This window comes from Leptosomus discolor, chromosome 2 (assembly GCF_034619465.1).
Source record: "Leptosomus discolor isolate bLepDis1 chromosome 2, bLepDis1.hap2, whole genome shotgun sequence".
NCBI classification, from domain to species: domain Eukaryota; kingdom Metazoa; phylum Chordata; class Aves; order Leptosomiformes; family Leptosomidae; genus Leptosomus; species Leptosomus discolor.
In genome coordinates, this window is record NC_141392.1 from 110,379,989 (window position 1) to 110,402,966 (window position 22,978).

Consider the following 22,978-nt stretch of genomic DNA (forward strand, 5'->3'; position numbering starts at 1 on the left):
GCAGGGAGGAAGCGGAAGGCGGCCAGGGGGCAGCGCCGGGCGCCGCCGGGGCCCACACCACCATGTCGGCCAAGCGGAAAGCCGAGGCCCTGATCCCGGCGGAGGAGAGCGATCAGCTGCTCATCCGGCCCCTGTGAGCGCCCGGGGCGGTCACGAAGGCGGGAGCCGCGCGTTGGGCCTGAGGGGGGGCGGGCCGCGGGCAGGCCAGCCGGCCCGGGGCGCGGGTAGAAGCCCCGGCCTGCGCGGGGGAGGGGGGCGGCGTGGAAATCTAAGGCTGCTTTCCCCTCTCCCCCTCTCCTACTTTTCCATTGCTTGCTTTTCCAACGGGCGGACAGCCCGCAGTCTCCGGGAGAGCTGTCACAGCCGGTCAGCAGGGTTGCGGCCCTTCCGTGGGAACTATTGAAATGTGGTCTTGCCAGAAAACTTCTGATTTGCCTTTTGCACTACGGAGAACTGTGTAGTACTTTAGGCTAATCTCTTTTTGTCTGGTAAAGATGCCAGTGCAATTTCAAGGTGTTTCTGGTAGCACCGCGAGAGTTGTCCTCTGGACAACTTGAAGATGCTACTTCAAGCTTATTCAGCCCAAGGTAGTTTGTTATTTAAGTAAACATTCCATTCATTATACATCTGAATACTTTGAGACTCAAGTGTGCAGGATGCAAGAAGAACCAGAAGAGACCAATGTAATTTCCCCAAACAGATCATTTTTATTTCTGCTGCATTAAATAGGCTTTTATTTCCATTGAGATAAGTGTAATTGTTCAGTTGCTTTAAGTATCTGAGCTTGAAAGGACTGTGCAGTCTTTATTTTTACACACAAAAATAATCCTGCTAAAGACATCTCATATACAGTTACATTTATACGGTGTGGGCTGTTTCAGTTTAATTGCAGCTCGAGATGTACAGTTCAATTACAGCCACCAGTTCAAGAGGGACAGGGAGCTACTGGAGAGAGTCCAGTGGAGGGCTACTAAGATGATGAGTGGACTGGAGCATCTCTCCTATGAGGAAAGGCTGAGAGACCTGGGGCTCTTTAGCCTGGAGAAGAGAAGACTGAGAGGGGACTTTATCAACACTTATAAACATCTGAAGGGTGGGTGTCAAGAGGTTCGGGTCAGGCTCTTTTCAGTGGTGCCCAGTGACAGGACAAGGGGCAGTGGGGACAAACTGGAGCACAGGAAGTTCCACCTGAACCAGAGGAAAACCTTCTTTACTCTAGGGGTGACAGAGCAGTGGAACAGGCTGCCCAGGGAGGTTGTGGTGTCTCCTTCCCTGGAGATATTCTAAACCCACCTGGACGGGATCCTGTGCAACCTGCTGTAGGTGAACCTGCTTTAGCAGGGGGGTTGGACTAGATGATCTCCAGAGGTCCCTTCCAACCCCTACCAGTCTGTGATTCTATGATGTGATTTTGATGACTTTGGTATCCTTTTGCAGAGGTGCTGGCCAAGAAGTAGGAAGGTCATGCATTATTCTGGAGTTTAAAGGAAGAAAAATAATGGTAATTATTGCATGAATGTATTTGTACACCCTCTCATTACAGTACGTCAGATCACAAAAAGACATTACGGGTTAAATTCAGCCTCCACGCTGAGGTCAGCCACTGTGCTAGAAAAAGCACGTTTTGTAGCTTTCTGGAGCTGTACCACATGTATGATACTGGCATTCCAGAGGCTGTCCTGTAAAATAAGTCCATATTCCCAAACAGAATGTATGTGTCTGAAGTGTGGATTCTAAAATTTACACATACTAGGTTTCAGTGGAATCTAAGGCTAATGTTTACCAGCAGTTATGTATAAAGAGTCATGTATAAACACCTACACGTTCTCTTTCCCTTTTCCAGCTGTCTTCTCAGGTGGTGGCTGAAATAACTTGCATACACTGGTTCCGTATATTCAGGTGCTGTTGAAATGTGAATGAAGGCTTGCATAGGTACAGACTTAGAAAGTATGGGATCTTCTGAAAGGTGTTGAGTTTCCCAGTGGAGATAAGTCTTTTAGACAGAAGCCCGAGATGTGAAATCCAATGCTAAAAGCAGTGTTTAAGGAAAAAATACTTTTTTTGCATGATACTAAAAGTTAGCAGTCACTAGTAACTACATTTTAGACTACAATGTAAGAGGGGTTTTTATATGTTCTGTTAGAAGCTTTAATTTGCTTTCATTTTTCAGCTTGATTGTGGAATCCATCCTGGACTGGAAGGAATGGACGCTCTTCCCTACATTGATTTGATAGATCCTGCCGAGATTGATCTCCTCCTAATTAGTCAGTAAGTTGCTCCCGAAAGAACAAATATACTGAGGTCACAGTCTGAGCTCTGTTCATTTGTAGGTTATTAAGAGAGACTGAAAATAGGTGTTATATAGATGGTAATGGCATGGCAAAATTTTAGTTTCCAACTTTTTTAAATTAAGGATGTTCAGTCACTTTTGACATTACAGCTCTCCTCTGAGCTCACTGTGACGTCCGACTTTTTTATAGCCTGCTTTAACACCATCGTGACCACTTATAGAACGAGATTTCTATATAAAGACCACTGAAAAGTATTGGTTGTGTTTTTTGCTGTTGGCTTTGAATGAAAAAAGCTTCTCAGAGACTTACACAAGCTTCGAATGTGGTTTAAATATTGCTTAGTGGCTGAGAGACGAGGAGAGCCATTTCTAGATGATTTAACCAGTCATACCAGGGTCTGTATAAAATCCTGAGTTTTGGTCATATGTTCTTGTTCTACCTGTATTTCAGAAGTACCTCCTTAAGATAGGTCAAACTAGACGTGTGGCCAAATAATTTTATTTTAGTAGTTCATTTTGTAATCCATCATGTCCAACATGCAAACTGAGGATCATGTTTGTTAGCTTTCTTGTATCTTTGACATTTATTGTCTTCCTGGTCCCTGTTATTTTTCTCCCTATAAATTTATATGTAAATTAAAAAAAAGTTCATTCTGAAATTATGTGAGTAAAACCTTTCAATTAATGGAGAATTTCCTGTATTATTGTTGCCTTTCGAGTCGCTAGTGTACAGGGTATAGACCAGCAGAGTTAACAACGAGGCTGAAAATTCTCTTTCTGGATTTTCATGACGCTATGTTAATCGAGTGAAGTAGTAGATTATGTGATCCATATTATCTGTTAGGGTTGTATGATGTTAATGTATTAATTTGATTTGTGTGTCTTATTTTAAGTTTCCATTTAGATCACTGTGGGGCTTTACCATGGTTTTTGCAGAAAACGAGTTTTAAAGGAAGGACGTTCATGACTCATGCCACAAAAGCTATTTACAGGTGGCTTCTTTCAGACTATGTCAAAGTCAGGTAAGCTGACCCGTGGGCTGTCTCTCCAACTCCTGGATTATTTCACCTACAGAGCCAATAGGAAACTTAAGATGAAGCCACCAAAGGTGGCTGGATGAACCTGGGTGCTGCCACGAGTAGCAACATTATAACCAGGTTAGAAGTAATGAATCATCTTATTGCCTCACGGATAATGTGTCTCTCAAATAATTTCCTTTCAATTTAAAGAAAAAAAGTCTTTCCTTCTTTCCTGCCGTTCTTTTCATTTGCCTTACTTGAATCTTTAGTAGTATCCCTTTTTTCCCACCCATCTCTCTCTCTTAAGACACTCTTTTGTTCTCATGCTTTTTAATGTCTCTTTCTCCTTAAGTGTCACAGAAGTAGTGAATTTTAAGCCCCTAAAGATACAAATCACTCTTCAGGACAAGGTCAGATTAAATATTAAATATGCAAAGAGCGCTCTGTTACTTACATGTTATTGGGGTTTTTTCCTCTCTTTTTCTGTTTTTTTGCCTTCTGTTACATGCCTCGACACATCTTTTCTATGTGAATGAAATGGTCCTGAGTATATCTCAACTCAGCAGATTCTAGCTTGGGCCAGAAACCTGATAAACAGTCCTCTTTTAACTTGTTTGTGGTGAGATGATGGGAAAAGTGGGATTTCGTTTAGTTTTTGAGGACTATTACAAGTGAAGTGGCAGATCTCTGTCCAGGGCTGGGAATCTCTTGGTCCTTTTAGACAAACACAGAGCAGATCCTGAACTGAAAAGACTATTCCAGTTTGGCCTTTCAAAAGAAAGTTGCTTTAGAGCATTGGATTGAGGACTTGATTTCTAACGTAGGAGACGTAGCGTTACTGAATGGAAGTCTCACCATCACCAGGGAAAAATCCAGGAAGTGTTTTTTCCGACGGTTATATAATCGAAGCTGGTAAAATGAGCTGATATTTAGCCATTTCACTTATGTCCAGTAATATATCAGCGGATGACATGCTATATACAGAAACAGACCTTGAAGAAAGCATGGACAAGATTGAGACCATCAACTTCCATGAAGTGAAAGAGGTGGCGGGAATCAAATTCTGGTGTTACCACGCAGGGCACGTTCTGGGAGCAGCCATGTTTATGATTGAAATAGCTGGCGTAAAGGTATTTTCTTTTTATTACAAAGCTGAAGTCAAGCCTGAATTCTGATGTAATTATTTATTATTGCCTGTTAAGCCCCACCACTGTGGCTGGAGCTGTCATATGTACCTGGGCTTAGAGCATGTATTTTCTCATTGATTAGAACTAGCAAGTGACACGTATGTTGAACCAGGTAGGATGTTTGGATTTTATGGGAGTGAGTTATGACTCAGACGTGGAACCAGGAAACATGTAGTTTTTCTTGCTGGTCTGCTCAGAGGTAGGTGATGGCTGAGGCAGCCTTCTGGAAGCTGCATTTTAGTAAAATCTATGAACAGATATTTGTTCCTGTAATCCTACTTTACCATGCCTGCCTGTCTTGAGTGCTTAAATGGCATTTGTCCAAGTATGCAAGTTACGCTTTTCTCATAACAGTCTTATGCTAAAGTACCTAAAGAAATAGGATTATTATTAATTTTAGGCACAGAGATATTAAATAAGTCACCATGTAATCACAGGCAGCACTGTGTCAAAACCAGATACTTGAAACTAATCTCATGAACTGGAGTAGGTAGGATAATCACTGCCTAAGAAGTTTCATACAGCCTTGAAGAGAGATGGTGGTCCTGAGGCTTGCTGTCTAGTAGGACTTTGTTCATGGTTTATAATGATGGAGAATTTTAAAAGTTTAAAGTTTTTTTAAAAACTGCAGAAATAGAACTGAACTTACAATGATTACAATAAAATTTAGATATCTTACTGCCTTTTGGTTGCTTGGGTTTTTTTTTCTGATTAAGGCGTGTTGGAGAAAGACATTTTCCTCTTAGTATGCATGAAAGAGATTTTCCTTTTACCATGCATGACTCAAATGGATTGGGTTTCAATAGCCATTATTTTCTTCAGTTCCCTGTGAAGCAAATGAGAAATGTGATAGCAGGTTACCTGTAGACCATTATCTGCTGTTGCTGACTATATGTTTTTTTCTATATGTTATATATATAACTATAGGTTATTATTCACATTTTCATCAATAGAATGATTGTTAAGTAAAAAATGTTCGGTTTTGGGTACAGAGAGCTCCATTCCACCCTGCAGTTACGAATCCATTAAAAATCAGTAACAGTTAGAAATTACTTCTTGGTGTAATGGGGAGCGTGATCATTCTGTTTGGAAAATCTGCTAAGATTATAGGCTTTTTTTTTAATTTTAGAAGAATTTTTAATAAGTATTTGTATTGGATTATTCATTGTATTTGCACTCTGATATGTAAATGGAATTTCATCTGCTTTTTACTTCCACTTAGGACCTGGTGTATTTTCTGTTATGTCAGTTTTTACTTCTTGATGGACTGTGCATGTATGCAAAAGGCTGAAAATGGCATCTTTATATCCCAAACAAAAAATAAAATATTAACAATTTTTTACTAGTTCTGTTGGAATTATGGTAGTGCTTGAAATACCTTTACTTATTGTGGTGAAAATATTTGTATTGTAGTACTATGGCCCCAATATTGTAAGCACTGTCCACATCAGAGGAGTCTTTAATTAAATTCCTAAAACCCATCTTTTCTTAAAAAAATATCATTCCTATACAACAGCTCTTTAAAGACTGCTGACCTGGTAGAAACTGTCATCAGAATAACTGGTTTTCTTTGTCTCTAATAGCTTTTATATACAGGTGATTTTTCAAGACAGGAAGACAGACATCTGATGGCAGCTGAGATTCCTAATATTAAACCTGATATTCTTATAATTGTAAGTTATACAAAATTATTTTTTATATTAATAATTAAATATGTGTAGGAGTATTACTTAATTAAAGGCAAAATGAGATGAAATGGACAGTGGAGATTTAATGGTCATACTTGATTTGTGTTAAGTATCCAAATGCTTGGATGTTCAGAACACTCCAACATTTCACTGTATTAAAAACTGTAATTTTCATTTTAGAATTCTTCTGATGTTAAGCCTGTAGACAAACCTTTACAAGATGGGAGATTTATTAGGTTTTGACTTGTGTTTGCTAGATGTACTGTACAAACCCCAGTTTAGCCAGGTATCTTTCTTTAGTAGATCCTAACCTACTTCCGGCCATGTTGAGAATTTGTCCTGGGTGGAGGAGCCCTGAGTGCTGTTCCATAGTTTTGTTTTGTTGTGTTTTTTGAGCGAAATGGTTTTATTATGAAACCATGTTTGGAAAATCAGAAGCTCGGGGAAACTTTAAAATGTAACAGTTTTATCTGGAACCAAACAGTGGGATGTTTCGGAATAATGCTTAAAATTATTTCATTTATTGTATCCCTTCTAACTGCTTTCTGTAACTGATAATTTCATTTTAAGTCACATCAGAATCTTGTATGTTGTGTAATTCCTATATTTTAGGCTAGGTGTTTCTAAACTGGGGCACGTGTACCACTAGTGAACCATCTTAACGTGATACCCCTTCATCAAAGCAGTGGCAGCATTTCCAGTTAGGAAAATAAGTATGTTAAATTTGAAACCTTTTAAAAGAAGCATCAAAATTAACAGTTCAAACTTTTTTTTTTTTCACTTTTTTGTTACCTTTTTTTTTTTCCGAACAAGATCTGTCTTTCCAAATTGCTGGGAGGGGTTTGGGAGAGGGGAAATTTTGGTTATTTCTCTTGGTGGAGGTGGTTATGGGAATTTGGGGGCGGTTTTGATTTTTCCCTTCATGTCACCCCTTTCCCTCCCTTCCCCACCATGTTAATACCAGTATTTTCTTCTGCATTTTCTTGTTGGATGCAGAGGAGAAGATCAAGAATTAGTCTCTGTGTCAGTACTTTTTAATATTCCATTTCTCTGTGTGTAGGAATCCACCTATGGTACTCATATTCATGAAAAACGGGAAGAGCGAGAGGCAAGATTCTGTAATACTGTTCACGACATTGTAAATAGAGGAGGTAGAGGTCTTATTCCTGTGTTTGCCCTGGGTCGAGCTCAGGAACTACTTTTAATTTTAGGTATGTACCTTCCCAGCTTCTCTTCCTAAAAGGCATTTGAAGTTACATAAGAATGTTTTCATGTGCAGTCTCTCAGATATAATAATTTTTTTTAGCAACTCTTCAGCCATTTTCCAGCGTGTTAATTACCTGAGAATATATAATGCACGTTCAAATGCAAAAAATCCAATAAACTAACCAAGGCAGTTCTGCTCTTTCTGAGGTGGGACAGAGACCTAGAAGGGAAAGGGTAGCAGCATGGTAATATGTGCTTGACTTTTGAATCTTGTTGAACCAGGATTTCAGCAGATGGGGACTATTATTACAGATTGAAAAGCAAGCAAACACAACAACTGTTCTATTTAAACTGTACTGCTAAAAAAAGGCGTATTTTCCAAAGTTTCACTATCTTTGTCTTTTAATTCAGAAATCTATATGAAGAAGTCTTTATAGGAAAAGCTGAGAAGACCATAATAGACACCTCTAGCCTTTCTGAAGTCCTAATGATAATGGGGAAGCAAATTAGGCTTTGTTAAGAAGAGCAATCATGGAGGGGCGGGGGGGGTAGCATTTGTACCAGATCATAACAAGCCACGTCACATAAGTTATATAGGTAGTTGTTACAAGGTACTTCAGATGAAAGTTTTTAAATAAAGTCTTTCCAGGCTTCTTTGCTTCCTTTTAGCACATTCAATTTGTACTATGTTACATGATTTTTCACTAGTCTTTTTGCTTATGCACATGCTGGCAAGGTCAAAAGATAACTATCTCAAAATTAAATACTTATTTTTAGTTATATTTATTTTTTAATGTGACAAGGTGTTGAATCTAAAGTGTTACCTAAAATACCTGAAATTCTTCTCACTTTCCATTTCAGTTTAGCTCAACATTAGAAGCTAGTTTGTTTTCAGAATGTGTTACTGGTCTATTCTAATGTTAATAAGAAAGTTAAGTCTCAGTTTTGGGTAGTATTTGATGTAGGATTATTTACTACTTATCATTGAGGGTTTTTTATTTTGTAGAGGAGATAAAAACTGAATATTTTAAGTCTTTTGTAGCCATTAGTTTGCAATTTGTTGGCCTCTCGTTACTGTGTGTATATATTAAAGTGAGTTTCTGAAGATAAGCTTGGAAATACATCTAGTAAAGCTGGACATGCAATTGGATGCTTAATTAGGTAGAAAATGCACTTGCATCTCACATGCCTACACAACTGAGCCCGCAGACTTCTGTGTTTGTTTTTCTTCTTTCCATAAGTGTATGACAAAAAAATAAAATACTGAGCGTACTTCTATTTTTGGATGATTCTTCCTCCTTTATGCAATATAAGTTTTAGACTAGTAGAACTGTATCCAAGTGGGAAAACAAGTAAGTTATGTTTGTATAGCTGCATTCAGATCTCTTCTTTGTGTTCAGTAAAGGTCATGGCTACTGTCATCAGTGATAAAATACATTGTGGTTAGTGGAGGCTTTTTTCCTGGTTTTGTTTCTGTTAGGCTTGTAAAAATGTAACTGTTGATGATAACAGGAAGCCAGGCTTGATAACTGGGTGATCCCTTCACGCCTTGAACTTCATGGATTTGTTTTATAGAACTTTAGTACAGTGAATTCTCGCCAACATACCTATGTGCAGATGTCCCTAGCTGTAAGGTGTATAATTAACATTTGGCAGAGACATTTTAGCTTTGTTGCAGTGGTGTGGTAAAACTTGTGTTGTTGTAAATGTAGATTTATTGCTGTGTAATACCATGTATACTTTATACCTTGTAGCTGAAGTTGGTGATTGATTGGAATTTGACCTGCCAAAAATCTCTGAAGTTCATCTTTTTCTTGTACTAGTTGTATACTTATTTAGTTGGTGATTGCTTTTTTCTTCTTTATAGAGCATGTGGGGAAAAGAAAAGTCTGTGATTTTCTGTAATAAAAATGAAAAAACCCCACTGCTAAATCTGTTTTACAGGAAGTGTTACCATTTCTGAGAAGCATGCATTTTGGAGATAATGTGTGGTTATTTTGGTTGGTGGTTGGGGTCTTTTTTGTTATTTTTCATTGGTTTTGGGTTTTTCAGATGAATACTGGCAGAATCATCCTGAACTCCATGATATCCCTATATACTATGCCTCCTCTTTGGCAAAGAAATGTATGGCAGTTTATCAGACGTATGTCAATGCCATGAATGACAAAATCCGGAAGCAAATTAACATCAACAATCCATTTGTTTTCAAGCATATTAGTAATCTGAAGGTAAGCTGGAGATAAGGCTGTCTTGCAAAAGAGGAAGGGTGACAGGAGAGGCGTATTTGCTGAATAGTTTGCATGTTTACTGTCCTAATAGTTATTAGGTACGGGTTTATATCTGAGATAGCAGATATCTCAGTGTTTAGAGGGCTGGTTGAGGGGAGCTCATGCAACTTTTCTTCCACTATAGAGCCCTTGTGCTTATAGTTCCCTCTTTATCAGCTTCAGTAGGAGGAACTTTCCTGCAAAGTGCACTTTTTGTGAGGATGGGGTATAATCTGTGAAGATAGGGCTCTGCTTGTATGTTGTTCATGGGGGCAGCGGGGCTGTCTCTCGTTTAAGTGAGTTACGGTAACTGATATTCTTGCTGTTTGTCCGCTTAGAGTATGGATCATTTTGATGATATTGGCCCAAGCGTTGTGATGGCGTCCCCAGGTATGATGCAGAGTGGCTTATCCAGAGAGTTGTTTGAGAGCTGGTGCACAGATAAGAGAAATGGAGTAATTATAGCAGGGTACTGCGTTGAAGGAACACTTGCCAAGGTGAGTTGCTTGTGCACGCAACTTCTTAATATGAAGTAGTATCCGTGTCATGTTTTAAAAGACTGATAGCAAGTGTCTGTATTTGGATTTACTGAGAAGGTTCTTGTCAGGTATACATATTTATGTAGTCAAAACTAATTGCTTTTGGCTAATATAATTAAAAGTACAGAAAATTTGCATGTGGACATTTCCAGTGATGTTATACAGGATAATCTTTTCTAGGAGCAGTTATCTAGTCATGAGAAAGAGTGATTGGTATTTTCTCATTTTTAGACCCCTCCACCATTTAATGTTTTGAGAGGGGAGCCCTAACCCTAATTCTAGATGAGTCAGTATTAAGTCTAACACTGCTTGTGTGTCAGAGATCAGACTGCCTTGTGCATGTTTGCCACTGTCTGGCTGTAGAGAATTAAAGCCTTCCTTCCAAATTCCAGCAGCTAAGGGCAACCAGAGCATCTAGTTTTGCCTTTAGAGACAGAAGTCACACACTTGTTATAATTTCAATGCAAGTTTCAGAGATGTATCTGGAAGAAGAATCGACTCCCAGATCTGCTGAGCATGCAAAAGATGAAATGATGTGCGTTGTGCAAGCTTTTTAATTTGTGAGTGGGTGTTTTGTGGAATTTGAGAGGGTTTTTTCAGTTCCTCACATTTAACCTGGCTGCCAATATTATTTCATTGATCTTTGAAATGTAAAGCATTAGTTACATGGTGTCTGTAGGAGGCTTTCAATTTTTTATTTAAAGTGCTTGTTGTTTTTCTAGCACATCATGTCTGAACCTGAAGAGATCACGACTATGTCGGGGCAAAAACTCCCACTGAAGATGTCTGTGGATTACATTTCTTTCTCTGCTCACACAGATTATCAACAGACTAGTGAATTTATCCGGGCACTGAAACCTCCACATGTGGTTAGTATACATGCTGCCCATTTCTCCAGAGTGGGATTTGTCAAACCAGTTCCCGGCCTTTTGAGTTATCAAGGCAGGTACTGGTGTCCAGCAGTAGCCAGCATCCCTGTGCTTTGAATACTAAAAGATGGAGATTTTAACCATTTTTCGTTATGTTACTGAAGCAAAGTAAAGATGAACTTGCTCTCAACTGTCTGCCTGTGGGATATCTGGGGATGACATTCAAGGAAGTGGTATGGTCCATAAACCTGTTTCAGCAGTGTTTTGTGCAATCGAGATACAGTATAGGGTGACATTAAGTTGGGGACACTGATACTGGAATAATTCACTGGAATTTGCCCCAGGATAAACAAGAAAACATTGATTGAAGGCATGTAGCGGGCAGCAAAAGACAAAGGCAGCACTTGTGGGGAAAAAGCATGAGCAAATCACAGGAAGCCTGAGATATGAAGGACCAGAACATGAAAATGGGGACTAGGATCTGAGACTAGAGGAGAATGAGTGTGCAAGCACAGATAAGAAAGAAAACAAATCATAGCAGAAGAAAAGAAAATTATGAATTTGGAACCATCCTCTCTGAATTGCGTGTTTATTATGTTTATCTACATGCAGACACAAAAATGTAAAGGTAACTAACTTTTATTCTTGAACTTAACACTTCCCTTTCATAGTATAGCAGCATGTGTATGAAAAGGTAAATGGAACCTCTGTAATGCGTTCTGCTTATTTGCATGTATTTTTCTACTAATACTCAGGGTTGTGAAATCTAGGCCTTTGAGTAACGCATAGAATTTGAAGACACACATAGAACTATGTAATATAATTGAGCTAATGTTTTATATAGTGTGATCTCATGGAATTACACTTTTATAAAGATGAGGTACAAGATGGCAGTTTTCTTGGATAATTTGTTTACTAAACATGTGTGGTCAGACAAATAAGTTCTGCTAAAAGGAAAACTGTCTTTTCTGCAGATTTTAGTTCATGGTGAGCAGAATGAAATGGCCAGATTGAAAGCAGCACTGATACGGGAATATGAGGATAATGATGAAGTTCATATAGAAGTTCATAACCCTAGGAATACTGAAGCTGTGACATTAAACTTCAGAGGAGAAAAACTTGCCAAGGTATACAATCAGTATTTTCTTATCTGTACAACAGTATTTTCCTTTGGGATAAAAACTACACATTTTTTTCCAAGCCTCTATTTTTAATTCGTTTCAGATTGTATGTGTTTTCCAGGGACTCACAGTGTGTGAATGTTTTGCATTTGGTGTTGTATTTGGGGTTTGGTTTGGGATGGTAGGGGTTGGTGGTTTGGGTTTTTTTGGCTCTTTTTATTTTCAGAGTTACTTTTATACCATGTTTGATTTTTCTGAGAGAACTTGTATTTCATCCTCATCGTTACCTTTAAGCTATGAGTACTTCACATCGCCTTGTTGCACTATGTGTGTTTTTTCTTTCCAGGTGATGGGATCTTTAGCAGATAAGAAACCAGAGCAAGGACAGAGAATTTCCGGGATCTTGGTTAAAAGAAATTTTAACTATCACATCCTTTCTCCATGTGACCTCTCCAGTAAGTAAAGACAGTGATGTGCTCAGTGGGTAATTGAAACATTGCATTCTTCTTTTGTCATTAAAACACAGACAATATTGGTGGGGTTTTTTTTCTGTAATTTTGTGTTTGATAAGCAATTAGTGAACATCTTGGTTTTATTTTGGTTTAGTTTTGTCTAAAGTTCTGAACTGCTGCAGTGAGAAGAAAGGCATTCAGGTCATTGTCTGCTGAAGTTTAAAATCTTTTCTATTCTTTCTGTAAAAGAAAAGAAGCAAAATTCGATTTCCCTTCTGGTTACTTAAACCTTCTTCCTCTGCATGAATATCGTAAAACGTGCCAGTGAGAACATAAGAGTACCTTAATAAGTGTTCCTGACAGTTTCTAAAATTTATTTAGTGTAAAAAGCTACAGTACAGTGAACGTATTTGTGTATTGTTCCCATGGTATTTACTACTAAAGAAATTGATCTGTTCTCAAAATAGAATAATTGAGTGTAAGGTCAGAAGAGCTTGGGGGAAAGCAATTCTGCTGTCCTAGTTCATCGTTTGCCTCTAATGGGTATGACAGAATAACGGTCTCTTGCTGGCTTCTTAACCACAAATATATTACTTATCTTACAATAGGCGCTCCACCCTCTTTACAAACTGTCCTTTTCAACCCTCTGTCTTAAATGTATCGATGCCATTATTCATCTAGAGTGGCAGTTTTATTTTTTAGGACGTGAATTCAAAGGGATAATTTTTAATACATACTTGTAAAAATTCTTGCAGATTATACAGACCTGGCGATGAGCACTGTAACACAGACACAAGCCATTCCATATACGGGACCTTTTAATCTGCTTTATTATCAGCTACAGAAACTTACTGGTGCGTATTTGGAAAGAGACGGTCATGATTTATATTGGTCAACTTTTAAAACAACTTCCAGTCTTCAGAGGTCTTCTGAGTGGAAATTTCTGTGCCAGTAACTGAAGTGCCACAGTTTGTTTCTTGTTTTACAACCCATTAGATTATGCAGCTTCTGCCAGATCCAGTTCATGAGTATGACACATCTGTTGTTCGGGGATTCTACTGTAGCTGTATTACAAATCATGACCATATAGCAATATAGAGCCTAGGCCCATTTTTGTCTCCTGTCAGCCCCCAAAGTGCTATAGCCAAATTTATTAATTGATCTTTTATCTCCAGCCCCAAAATAGAATGGTTTAGGGCATCTAATTAATAAAAACAAAAGCTCTGTCCTTCTTTGTGACAGACAGCCTCTTCTGTCCCTCCCCAGGAGGCAAGAATCTAACCTTGTTGGCTTTTTCTGAGTCAGAAGCCATTTAAATCTGCCACTAGTGTGATCCTTGGTGCCTCTGTCTAGCTTGCTTAAAGGTTAGGGGCAACTCCTGTCCTAGTGCATTAAAGGCACACACACTTTGCAGGATCCCTTCCCAGATTTAAAGCTTAGGATTTTTTTTTCTTCTCTGGTGTCAGAAATCTAATTGGTATCACTAGTGAAGCGAAAACTGTTGATGTTGATGTTCAGGTCTCATAACCTGAGTGCTGCCTGGCACACAAATGCTTTTGTTTTAAGCTCTATGCTTATGTAAGCAATGGGTTATTCTTTAAGGGTAAAAGAGGAGCTGGTTAATTCTGCAAATGGAGCACTAAATTTCTCGTTTGTTTTCTTTTTCATTGGTGTACTCACATCAGTGTACTAAGCCAGTCAAACATGAGAATGCACAACAAGTAAAATGGCCAATATTATGTACTAAAAAAACCCCAGACAATCCAGAACAAAGAAAATAATATTGTCAGGTAAGGGAAGAGTGTGCTTTTTGTGAACTGCTCTGAGCAGTTGTGATAATCACAGACAACTCCTCTTAGTCTTAAAATTACCTGTTTTCTTATGCAGATCAAGTTAGTCTTGCTTTCAGTATAATTTCATTCTTGCTAACCATTTGTTGTTGCTTCTTAGGTGATGTAGAAGAAATAGAAATCCAACAAAAACCAGCCCTGAAGGTTTTCAAAAATATTACTGTGATCCAGGAACCAGGCATGGTCGTCCTTGAGGTGGGCATTGGTGAGGGAGACAGAAGTATTTTGTTCTCCAGTTTCTGCAAAATAATACCATATAGATGCCATGCAGAATTAAATGTTTCTGTTAGATGACAAGTAGAATGAAAGCTAGAACAATGTTCCCCTTGAGCTGGGGTCCTGTGTTGGTGCCTGTTTTTTCATTTGGCCACTGCTAGTTTCCTTTTTGCCATGACTCGAGTATAATAGCTTTGGTGCCTCTTTTTTATTTGGCAAATGGTAATTGGAAATAATGTCAAATGGTGTTCCCTCCTTCCCACCAAATAGTTGTGGTAATTAATAACTATTTCATAAATGTGTTCACAAACATTCAACAGCTTGAATTTTTCACGGGTAGTTACTGAAATATACCAAGTTTAAAAGCAGTTAATAATTTGGTGTAAAATGTATGACAGTCATTTGAAGCTAGACTTCAGAGAAAAGGAAACAGGAGAATGCAATGAATGTTACTTTGTTTTTATGTTGCATTATTCACTCAGCCCAAATAATGGGCTCAAATTACTAATTTATTTTTTTTAAATCTTCCAGTGGGTGGCAAACCCTGCTAATGATATGTATGCAGACACCGTGACAACAGTGATACTGGAAGTTCAGTCAAATCCCAAAATACAGAAAGGTAGTAACTTCGGTGTGTGCTTCTTTAACTGAGGCATTTCTTCTTCTCCTCTTGAAACATTTCAGGGAGGAAGATTTGCTACTTAAAAAATTAATTACAACTTCTTCATTATTTGTACTATGTTCATTTGTTGAAACTTTCTCTTACATCTTACATGGCAGGTGGTAGCTGACTGTGGAAAATGTGGCCTTCTTTAAAATAAATTCAATGTTACTCACTTTAGATTTTTTTTTTTAATACAAACAATTTGATACCTCATTTAAATATTTCAGTGTCTCTTTTGAGAGTTGGAATTACCATCCATGAGTGGAATTCCTATGACTGTACATCAGAAAGTTAGGTAGGCAATGCTGAAAAAAAGTCAGACTAACTTCACAATTACACTTGCACAGACCCTGTAACCAACTATTATTATTGGGCAGTGAGAGCATCATCCGATACTGGGTTTGATGTTGCTGTTCAAGAATCACAGCAATTTTGTTGGGATTACAAGTTACAATAGTTTATATTTTTTGTTCCACTGTTTTGCTTTTGAACAGGTATGTCACTGTTTAAGAAGCTGGGGCAAGTATTGAGTATTGGGTAGGCCACTGAGGATAAATGCTGGCAGCTTGGCAATGCCGTAACATAGATCATTTAATGATAATCCAGTTATCAAAATAAAATAAGGATATATTCTTCTAATTTCTGGGGGTTTAAATCACTTTTTTGCCACTACCTGCATCATTACTTGGAATATACATTGTTATTTTACTTACAAAGATCTTATTGAATTCTGCCCTTGTGTACCCTTGCTCTCCTAGCACAATAAGTGACAGTTGTGTATCCATCTAGGAGCATTATTGTATAATGTAATATCTCCAGTTTGGATGTGGTTAGGCAAGCAGAACCCAAAATTCTATTCCTTGGGTGTTATATAAAAGTACCGTTTGGTGGTTGTTTTTTTCTGTTGGGTTTGGGTTTGTTTTTTTTTTTTCCTTCAGCAAAAGGGCAATGTGAGTAGAGACCTTATTAAATTAATCCTAAGGTCAAACGTTAAAAACTCGTGGGCTGTGTCTGTAATGCCCGGCGGGTATGTTCTGTGACCCTAAAATAGGGGACCAGTGGCATATGTGACCTTAGTGCCCGTTTTTTATTTTGTGTGGGAACTAAAGTTACTGGGGAGGAGGTGAGGAGGTCCTTCTGACAGGAACCCAGGACACACCTGAAGTGTACGCCTGATCCTGGAGCCCTTCAGAGCAGTCTCAGATCCTGTGCCATATCCTGTACACAGCACCCATTCAGCCTCCGACTTCCCTGTCAACTCATTCTGTGATTATCTTCCTTTTAACCAGTTCCAGTGTTAAAAGCTCTGTACTGTTCCACATCTTCTCACCTTACCTAAGGGTTTTTCATGTCATTCTGTATCAGGTCCTCTACTGAAGTCTGATGGTCAAGGTCTACAATGTATCCTTAAAATAACTGATAATTTTTAATTAACAGGTACTGATAGTGAGGGGTCTGGCTTGATCTGTCTCTGTGAACCCCACGTGACATTTTATTCATAACACTTCTAGTAGACTTTTCTTGCCAAACCAGCGTGGAAAACACTAGAGCTGTATGGACAAATAGTTGTTTATTTTCCTTGGGTTACTCCTGTCTTTTTATTATATCTTTTAATGATTTTATAGAAAATAATTATCAGTGTTCCCTAAGTGCTTACTCCCATACCTGACTCAACAAATTTTTTTCCTTTCTCCTGAGTTTATACATTCACGTAGCAGTTCTTACTTTTATTTGGGGATAAAGGTTCTCCAGTCACCTTGACCTAAGCCTAAATTCAGAGTGTAACTTTCTTATCTTCGTTGTGATCATTTTCAGTGTGTATCAGCCCTCCTAGCCATGCCTTTATGTTCTGCTCTACTGAAACTAACCAAAAATAGAAATTTTATTTTTGGATGGCACTTTGACGTCTTTTTTTTTCTTTCTTTTCCCTGCTATCTTTCTTTATATGGCTGGAAAAAAACTTCTGCTGTTTTTCTAATTTTTTAAAATTTCTTACTATAATATCTGACTTGGCCTGACTTTTGGTAGTCCACGCTTTCTCTGTATGATTTGTTAGTGGCAGTATGTAGCTTCCCCCCACTCCCTCCAATTAATTCCTCTTTGTATTTTTATGTGCATTTTAGCGTTATTTCTCATGTTGTTTCATGGTGGTGATTCTGTCAGCTAATCTCAGGTGTGGCTTCTTGCAGGATTTTTTTTGCCTTTACTTGCGGTAAAAACACAATCCAAATAGTTCTCGCACTTGTGGTTTTTAGAGTATGTTCACAGGATCACAAGTGATTGAATTAAAGTACCTTAAGTTACTGTTGCTCAGCTGACCATGTGCCTGCTCTTACCTTCCAGTATAGAGGGTTTTTGCTTAGTACAGTCAGTTACTGCACCTTATTTAAGGGGTGGTAAATTTTTAAGATACACTTGTTCCATGTCTTGTAATTATGAAGTTCTTCAAAGAATTTCTAAGAAACTCTAACTACTATTGTGTTCGGTTCTCCGATTTCTTCAGCTGACTTAGAAGTATTGAAAACGAGTTTTTAAAAGGTCTTACCTGTTTTGTTTATCCACCAGTGAAAAAGGTAGTGATTTTCACAATTAGCTCTTGCTATAGATGACTCCTTTTACGATTAAATACTTAAATAATTACGTTCAAAAGAAAATTACTTGGTTTAAACTGCCTCTTGATTTTGAAACCAAGTCTAAAAACAGTATCGTTATTTTTATTTCAACCTCTCTATGCTGAAACATATTCCAGGGATGTCTACGCCTATTACTACTACTCACATTTGCTGTCCGGTTTTATTTCATGTGTTCTCTGCATGGTCCTAGCCTCCATGATGTGGTATTTTCCTGTAATAAGAGAAGATGGAGGGATTATAAACAAATGAAAGTAGATTACTTTCACTTTTAAGTAAAGGAAATGTGAGAAGTAATGAGCATTAACAATAAAAAGGAGAATTTAAAAGTGAGAATTAGACTTGCAAGGTTTTCTGCTTTAAAATGTGGTAATTAATTCTATGATTCTAAGTACAGAGAACGTATTTAAAATGTATGTACTTCCTTGACTTATCTATCTTTTTTTAATACATTTTCTTTATAAATTGTTTAAACATATATATCTTACATAGATTTTGGGTTGTTTTTCATGAAAGTCAGTTAGGAACCTGGATGTAGCAATTAGCCAATTCTCCCTTCCAGCAAATGTCTGTGGAAGTAAAATGACTTTTTTCTTTTCAGCTGCAGTAAGTAAAATTTCCAAAAAAGTAGATATGGATGTGTATAGGAAGAGAATGGAGATCATGCTTCAGTAAGTTGGCATCTATTTTTCTAAAGGAAATTGATCACTGTTAATCATGTAAATAGAATAATTTTATTCTAGTACAGTTTAAAGATACAGTTATTTAAAAATACTTTAAGCAAATTTACTTCGGTCTAATCTCTGTGTAGGCCAGGAATTAAGTAAAGAAAGAGGTACAGTTCATTAAACTTTTGAGTACAGGGCCCGGTTATTTCTTCCAGAAGTGGAGTTTTAAGTTGTCTCCCAAAATTATGCTATGAATGATTATGAAAAGAACTTTTTGGATTGCATCTCTGCTAAAACTTACTCTGACGTATATTCTGTTATTTATGTAGAAATCTTGCCTCTTTTGAAATCAAAGGAGTCCTTCCCTTCATTTATGGTACGATTTATTTTGGTAAAATGCTTACTGTTATGTGACAACCAGTCTTGTAGTAATTTAGATTGGTATTTGTTAATTGTACCTGCGTGGGTTAAATAATAGTGGCTGAAAGGAGGTGCTCTGCTGACAAAATGCCTTTGGAACCCTAAGGTGAACAGAAAATAAAATGTAAGTTTGCTGTTTGGCCACGTCTTACACACATAGGTCTTTGTTTTAGGGATATGTTTGGAGAAGACTGTGTGAGTTCAAAAGAGGGCTCTGTCGTGTGCATCACGGTTGATGGAAAGACTGCAAATATTTCACTGGACACGCGGGTACGTACAGCAAAGCACTTGCTTTTGTGTGCACGGTGTTTAGCAGAGGTGAGTGTCCCGTCTGGTATACAGTGCTGCCTAGAATATTGTGTACCCATTGGCTAAGGAAATGTTTTTGTATTTGGTCTCAAAACAGCTTAAGCCCATTGACTTTGCATTAATTTCATTGACATTCTCATCAGTCGATCGGTACTCAGCCTTTCTGAGAGAAATACTGATCCAGCGTGCAAGCTGAGTTTACTGAGTTTGTTACGGAAGCATTTCCCAGAGTTTTCTTCATTAAAAAGATGCTAGCAATGTTTATGTAACAAATGCAGTAAATTTGGAGGAAAACACAGTAGTTTTTGGCTGTTCTCTACCTGTATAAAAAGGAATAAAGAAAGGTTATAGAGCAGAAACTGATCTAACTCGCAAACGTTTTTTTCAGTGGTCTTAAAACTTAGGGTCTGGTCTGAATAATTGAACAATCAGAGTAGGAATGATGCTAATTTTTTTTTGTCATCTTGATCCTTTTGTAGCTAAATTGAAATCCTGAAATACTCACAAAAAGAAACACTTTACTAATTTATTAGCTAGGTCCAGAATGGGATGTCATGCATGTCTGAAGGCCGCTTTAAGAAGCTGTCGCACCTAGTTATTTGAACGATATGGAACTGTAAAGAATGGTTAAAACCATGGCCTTTGTGTCCTTCAGCATTTTCATGTGTTGCCTTTCTGTCATTATTAATAACATATTAAAAATACCATGTATTACCATTATCCATAGCAGTAATATATTCCACTGGAGTAGCTCTCAGATGCTGTCCTTGGGGACCACAACAAATGTTTTAAGTGTTCTACAAACCCAGAAGAAAAGGCCCAAAATTGTTACCTATTGAAACAAAACAAGTGAACATTAATTATCTTGAGAGGCTAATGAGTTACAGTCTTGTGGTTAACACACAGTGCTTGCTGTGTCATCTTTTTTCAGTTTTCAATAAATGTATGCTACATTTCAATGAGTACGTAGTACAGAAAAATGCAGAAGTGATGAAAAGACCTCTTGCAACAGAGAAAAAAGTAACAAGACTGGAAAACATGCTGCTTAATCGAGAAGTTAGGTTTCATTTTCATTTAATATTATACTGATATATATCATTATTGTTAAAAGACCTGTGTGCTGACAGAAACCCTAACGGCAGCTCAAGTGGAACAGCGTGTATCTTTGTGGTACTTGTTTTACATACTGTGTTGGCGATGGCAAGCTCGTGCCACTGTGAATCAAGTTTTACAAGAAAGATCTGTCCTTCTCCATGAGCATATGTATCTTCTTATAAAACAATAATAGCTTTAAAATTAAAAGCTGTTCAGTATAGATCTGACTATATGGTGGGACACGTGGATTTACTTTCTCCCCATTAACTCTTAACATAGTGCTCTTACAGTTAACATGCTTTTAACGGCATTGTTAGATAACATTAAATGCATGTTTGCTGTTCCAAATGCCTTTTTTTTCCCCAAAAAAACCTTTATAGTTGAAGGGAGTTACTTTTTCAGAACAGTAACAAGTTAATACTGAATTAGAGGAGAGGAGGTCTTAGAGCCCAGAAAGTCCATAGGATCAAGAACAGTATTACTATGCAAATGGTGACCTTTTTTTCTGAGAGAAAGCAGTAGTGGATTGGGTTGAATGTTGATCAACTTGCATGTTTGGGGTGGGCATCTTTCTCTAGGAGGACTTGTTTTAGTGATAAATGAATCTCTTTGGGTTTTATTTTGATGTGAATGTTACCTTATTGGTGTGGGAGCATCAGTGTGGAGACTCCCTAAGTACAGGTGTACACTGTACCTCCGTGATGAACGCACGTGTTTTACAGTATTAACCTAATACAATGTGGGTGAGTCACAGACTGGTAGGGGTTGGAAGGGACCTCTGGAGATCATCTGGTCCAACCCCCCTGCTAAAGCAGGTTCACCTACAGCAGGACACACAGGACTGCATCCAGGTGGGTTTTCAATATGCCCAGAGAAGGAGACTCCACAGCCTCCCTGGGCAGCCTGTTCCAGTGCTCTGTCACCCTCAGAGTAAAGATTTTTTTCCTCACATTGAGGCAGAACTTCTGTGCTCCAGTTTGTGCCCGTTGCCCCTTGTCCTGTCAGTGGGCACCACTGAAAAGAGCCTGGCCCCATCCTCTTGACACCCTTGCTTTAGATATTTATAAGTGTTGATAAATCAGTCATAATGTCTCCTCTCAGTCTTCTCCAGGCTAAGGAGCCCCAGGTCTCTCAGCCTTTCCTCATAGGAGAGATGCTCCAGTCCCCTCATCATCTTCGTAGCCCTCTGCTGGACTCTCTCCAGTAGCTCTTTGTCTCTCTTCAACTGGGGGCCCAGAACTGGACACAGTACTCCAGATGTGGCCTCAGCAGGGCAGAGTAGAGGGGGAGGGGAACCTCCCTCGACCTGCTGGCCGCCTTCTTCTTGATGCACCCCAGGATACCATTGGCCAATCACAGATAAAATGAAAACTACAAGGACTGAACCTTGTGTGGTTTTATTTGACTTTGAATTAAATAGAATCTACAGAACTTAATGCATTTTACATAGTAGTTTTGAAACAAGTTATTAATCAAACATAAAACTCTAGATTAAGCTTCTTGTTCCTCAGCAGGACTTGTGTAAGTCTTCTCTGATCTCTTGTACACATTGGCAGACCATTTAAAACATACGGAGCCGCTCTGGATAACTTTCTTTTCCATTTACATGACGACTTTTTCCTTTCCCCTTACAAGCACTCTTCACATGCTGAAAAGGAAGATGAAGTGCTAGTTGTTCTAACATACTTCTTTTTTTTGTTCCCAGACAGTTGACTGTGAGCCAGGAAGCGAAGACGATGAATCCCTTCGTGAAATGGTGGAGCTGGCTGCACAAAGGCTTTATGATGCGCTCAGTCCAGTATGCTGACCTCTGTAGATACCAAGGACACAGTAAATCTTTCAAATGTTCAATTTATTTGGACTATTTTTTAAGAGTAAATAAATTTTTTTTCTTCAGTAAGTCAAACATATCAATTCTGTGATTGTCAAAGCCAAGTTATTTCAAATAATGGATGAGCAATCTTACAGCAACTCTGTGCATACAGATCATAATAAAATCAGGGAAAGTGCGTATGTTCTTTTTTCCTTATGTGCACGTTCAAGAACTGAGGAAAAAAACTATCTAAATATAGAATTACAAAAATTAAATTGAGAGGTTTATATTTTTGAAGATTAATGACCAGCTGGAGGATAAATTGGATGTTTTGGGTTTGCATATACTTAGAATCAAGCTTGTATGTAATTTTGTTCCTGTTGAGGGAGAAATTGCCTGCATGCTTGTATCTGCTTGAACTCAAAGGTGGCTTCAACACATTTAAAATGGAATCAATGTTTGCATACTGGGGTTAATTGGAGCTTTAAACCTATGTATGCAGGCATTGCCGTTAACTGGACTAGATGAACAAAACCAGGTTCAAGTGAAGTTGGTGCTCATGGCCTCTAACAGCCCCAAGTACAAATGGCTCCCGTCACTGTTTTCTGTCGCTCGGGGCTGCTGAAACAGGCTTCCTGGGCGAAGTGATGTGGGGTATCGGAAACTGCAGCAATG

General features: G+C 38.3%; 1 protein-coding gene across 4 annotated transcripts; it reads left to right on the forward strand.

Moving 5' to 3' along the window:
• The first annotated feature begins 51 nt into the window (after positions 1-51).
• On the forward strand, positions 52-22,503 carry CPSF3 (cleavage and polyadenylation specific factor 3). 4 transcript variants are annotated; one of them, XM_086460324.1, is made up of 18 exons: positions 52-133; positions 1,438-1,501; positions 2,171-2,268; positions 3,184-3,312; positions 4,262-4,439; positions 6,080-6,169; positions 7,245-7,395; positions 9,443-9,618; positions 9,996-10,154; positions 10,919-11,065; positions 12,040-12,192; positions 12,533-12,641; positions 13,394-13,492; positions 14,589-14,683; positions 15,236-15,323; positions 18,600-18,669; positions 19,260-19,360; positions 22,200-22,503. In XM_086460324.1, the coding sequence occupies exons 1-18, from the start codon at positions 63-65 to the stop codon at positions 22,295-22,297; spliced, it is 2,076 nt and encodes a 691-aa protein (XP_086316450.1). In that variant the 5' UTR covers positions 52-62; the 3' UTR covers positions 22,298-22,503. The 4 variants fall into 4 exon arrangements, with proteins under 4 accessions (XP_086316450.1, XP_086316449.1, XP_086316451.1 ...); XM_086460323.1 differs by having other exon boundaries at positions 19,260-19,356; positions 22,196-22,503; XM_086460325.1 differs by lacking the exon at positions 22,200-22,503 and having other exon boundaries at positions 19,247-19,285.
• Positions 22,504-22,978: the final 475 nt, after the last annotated feature.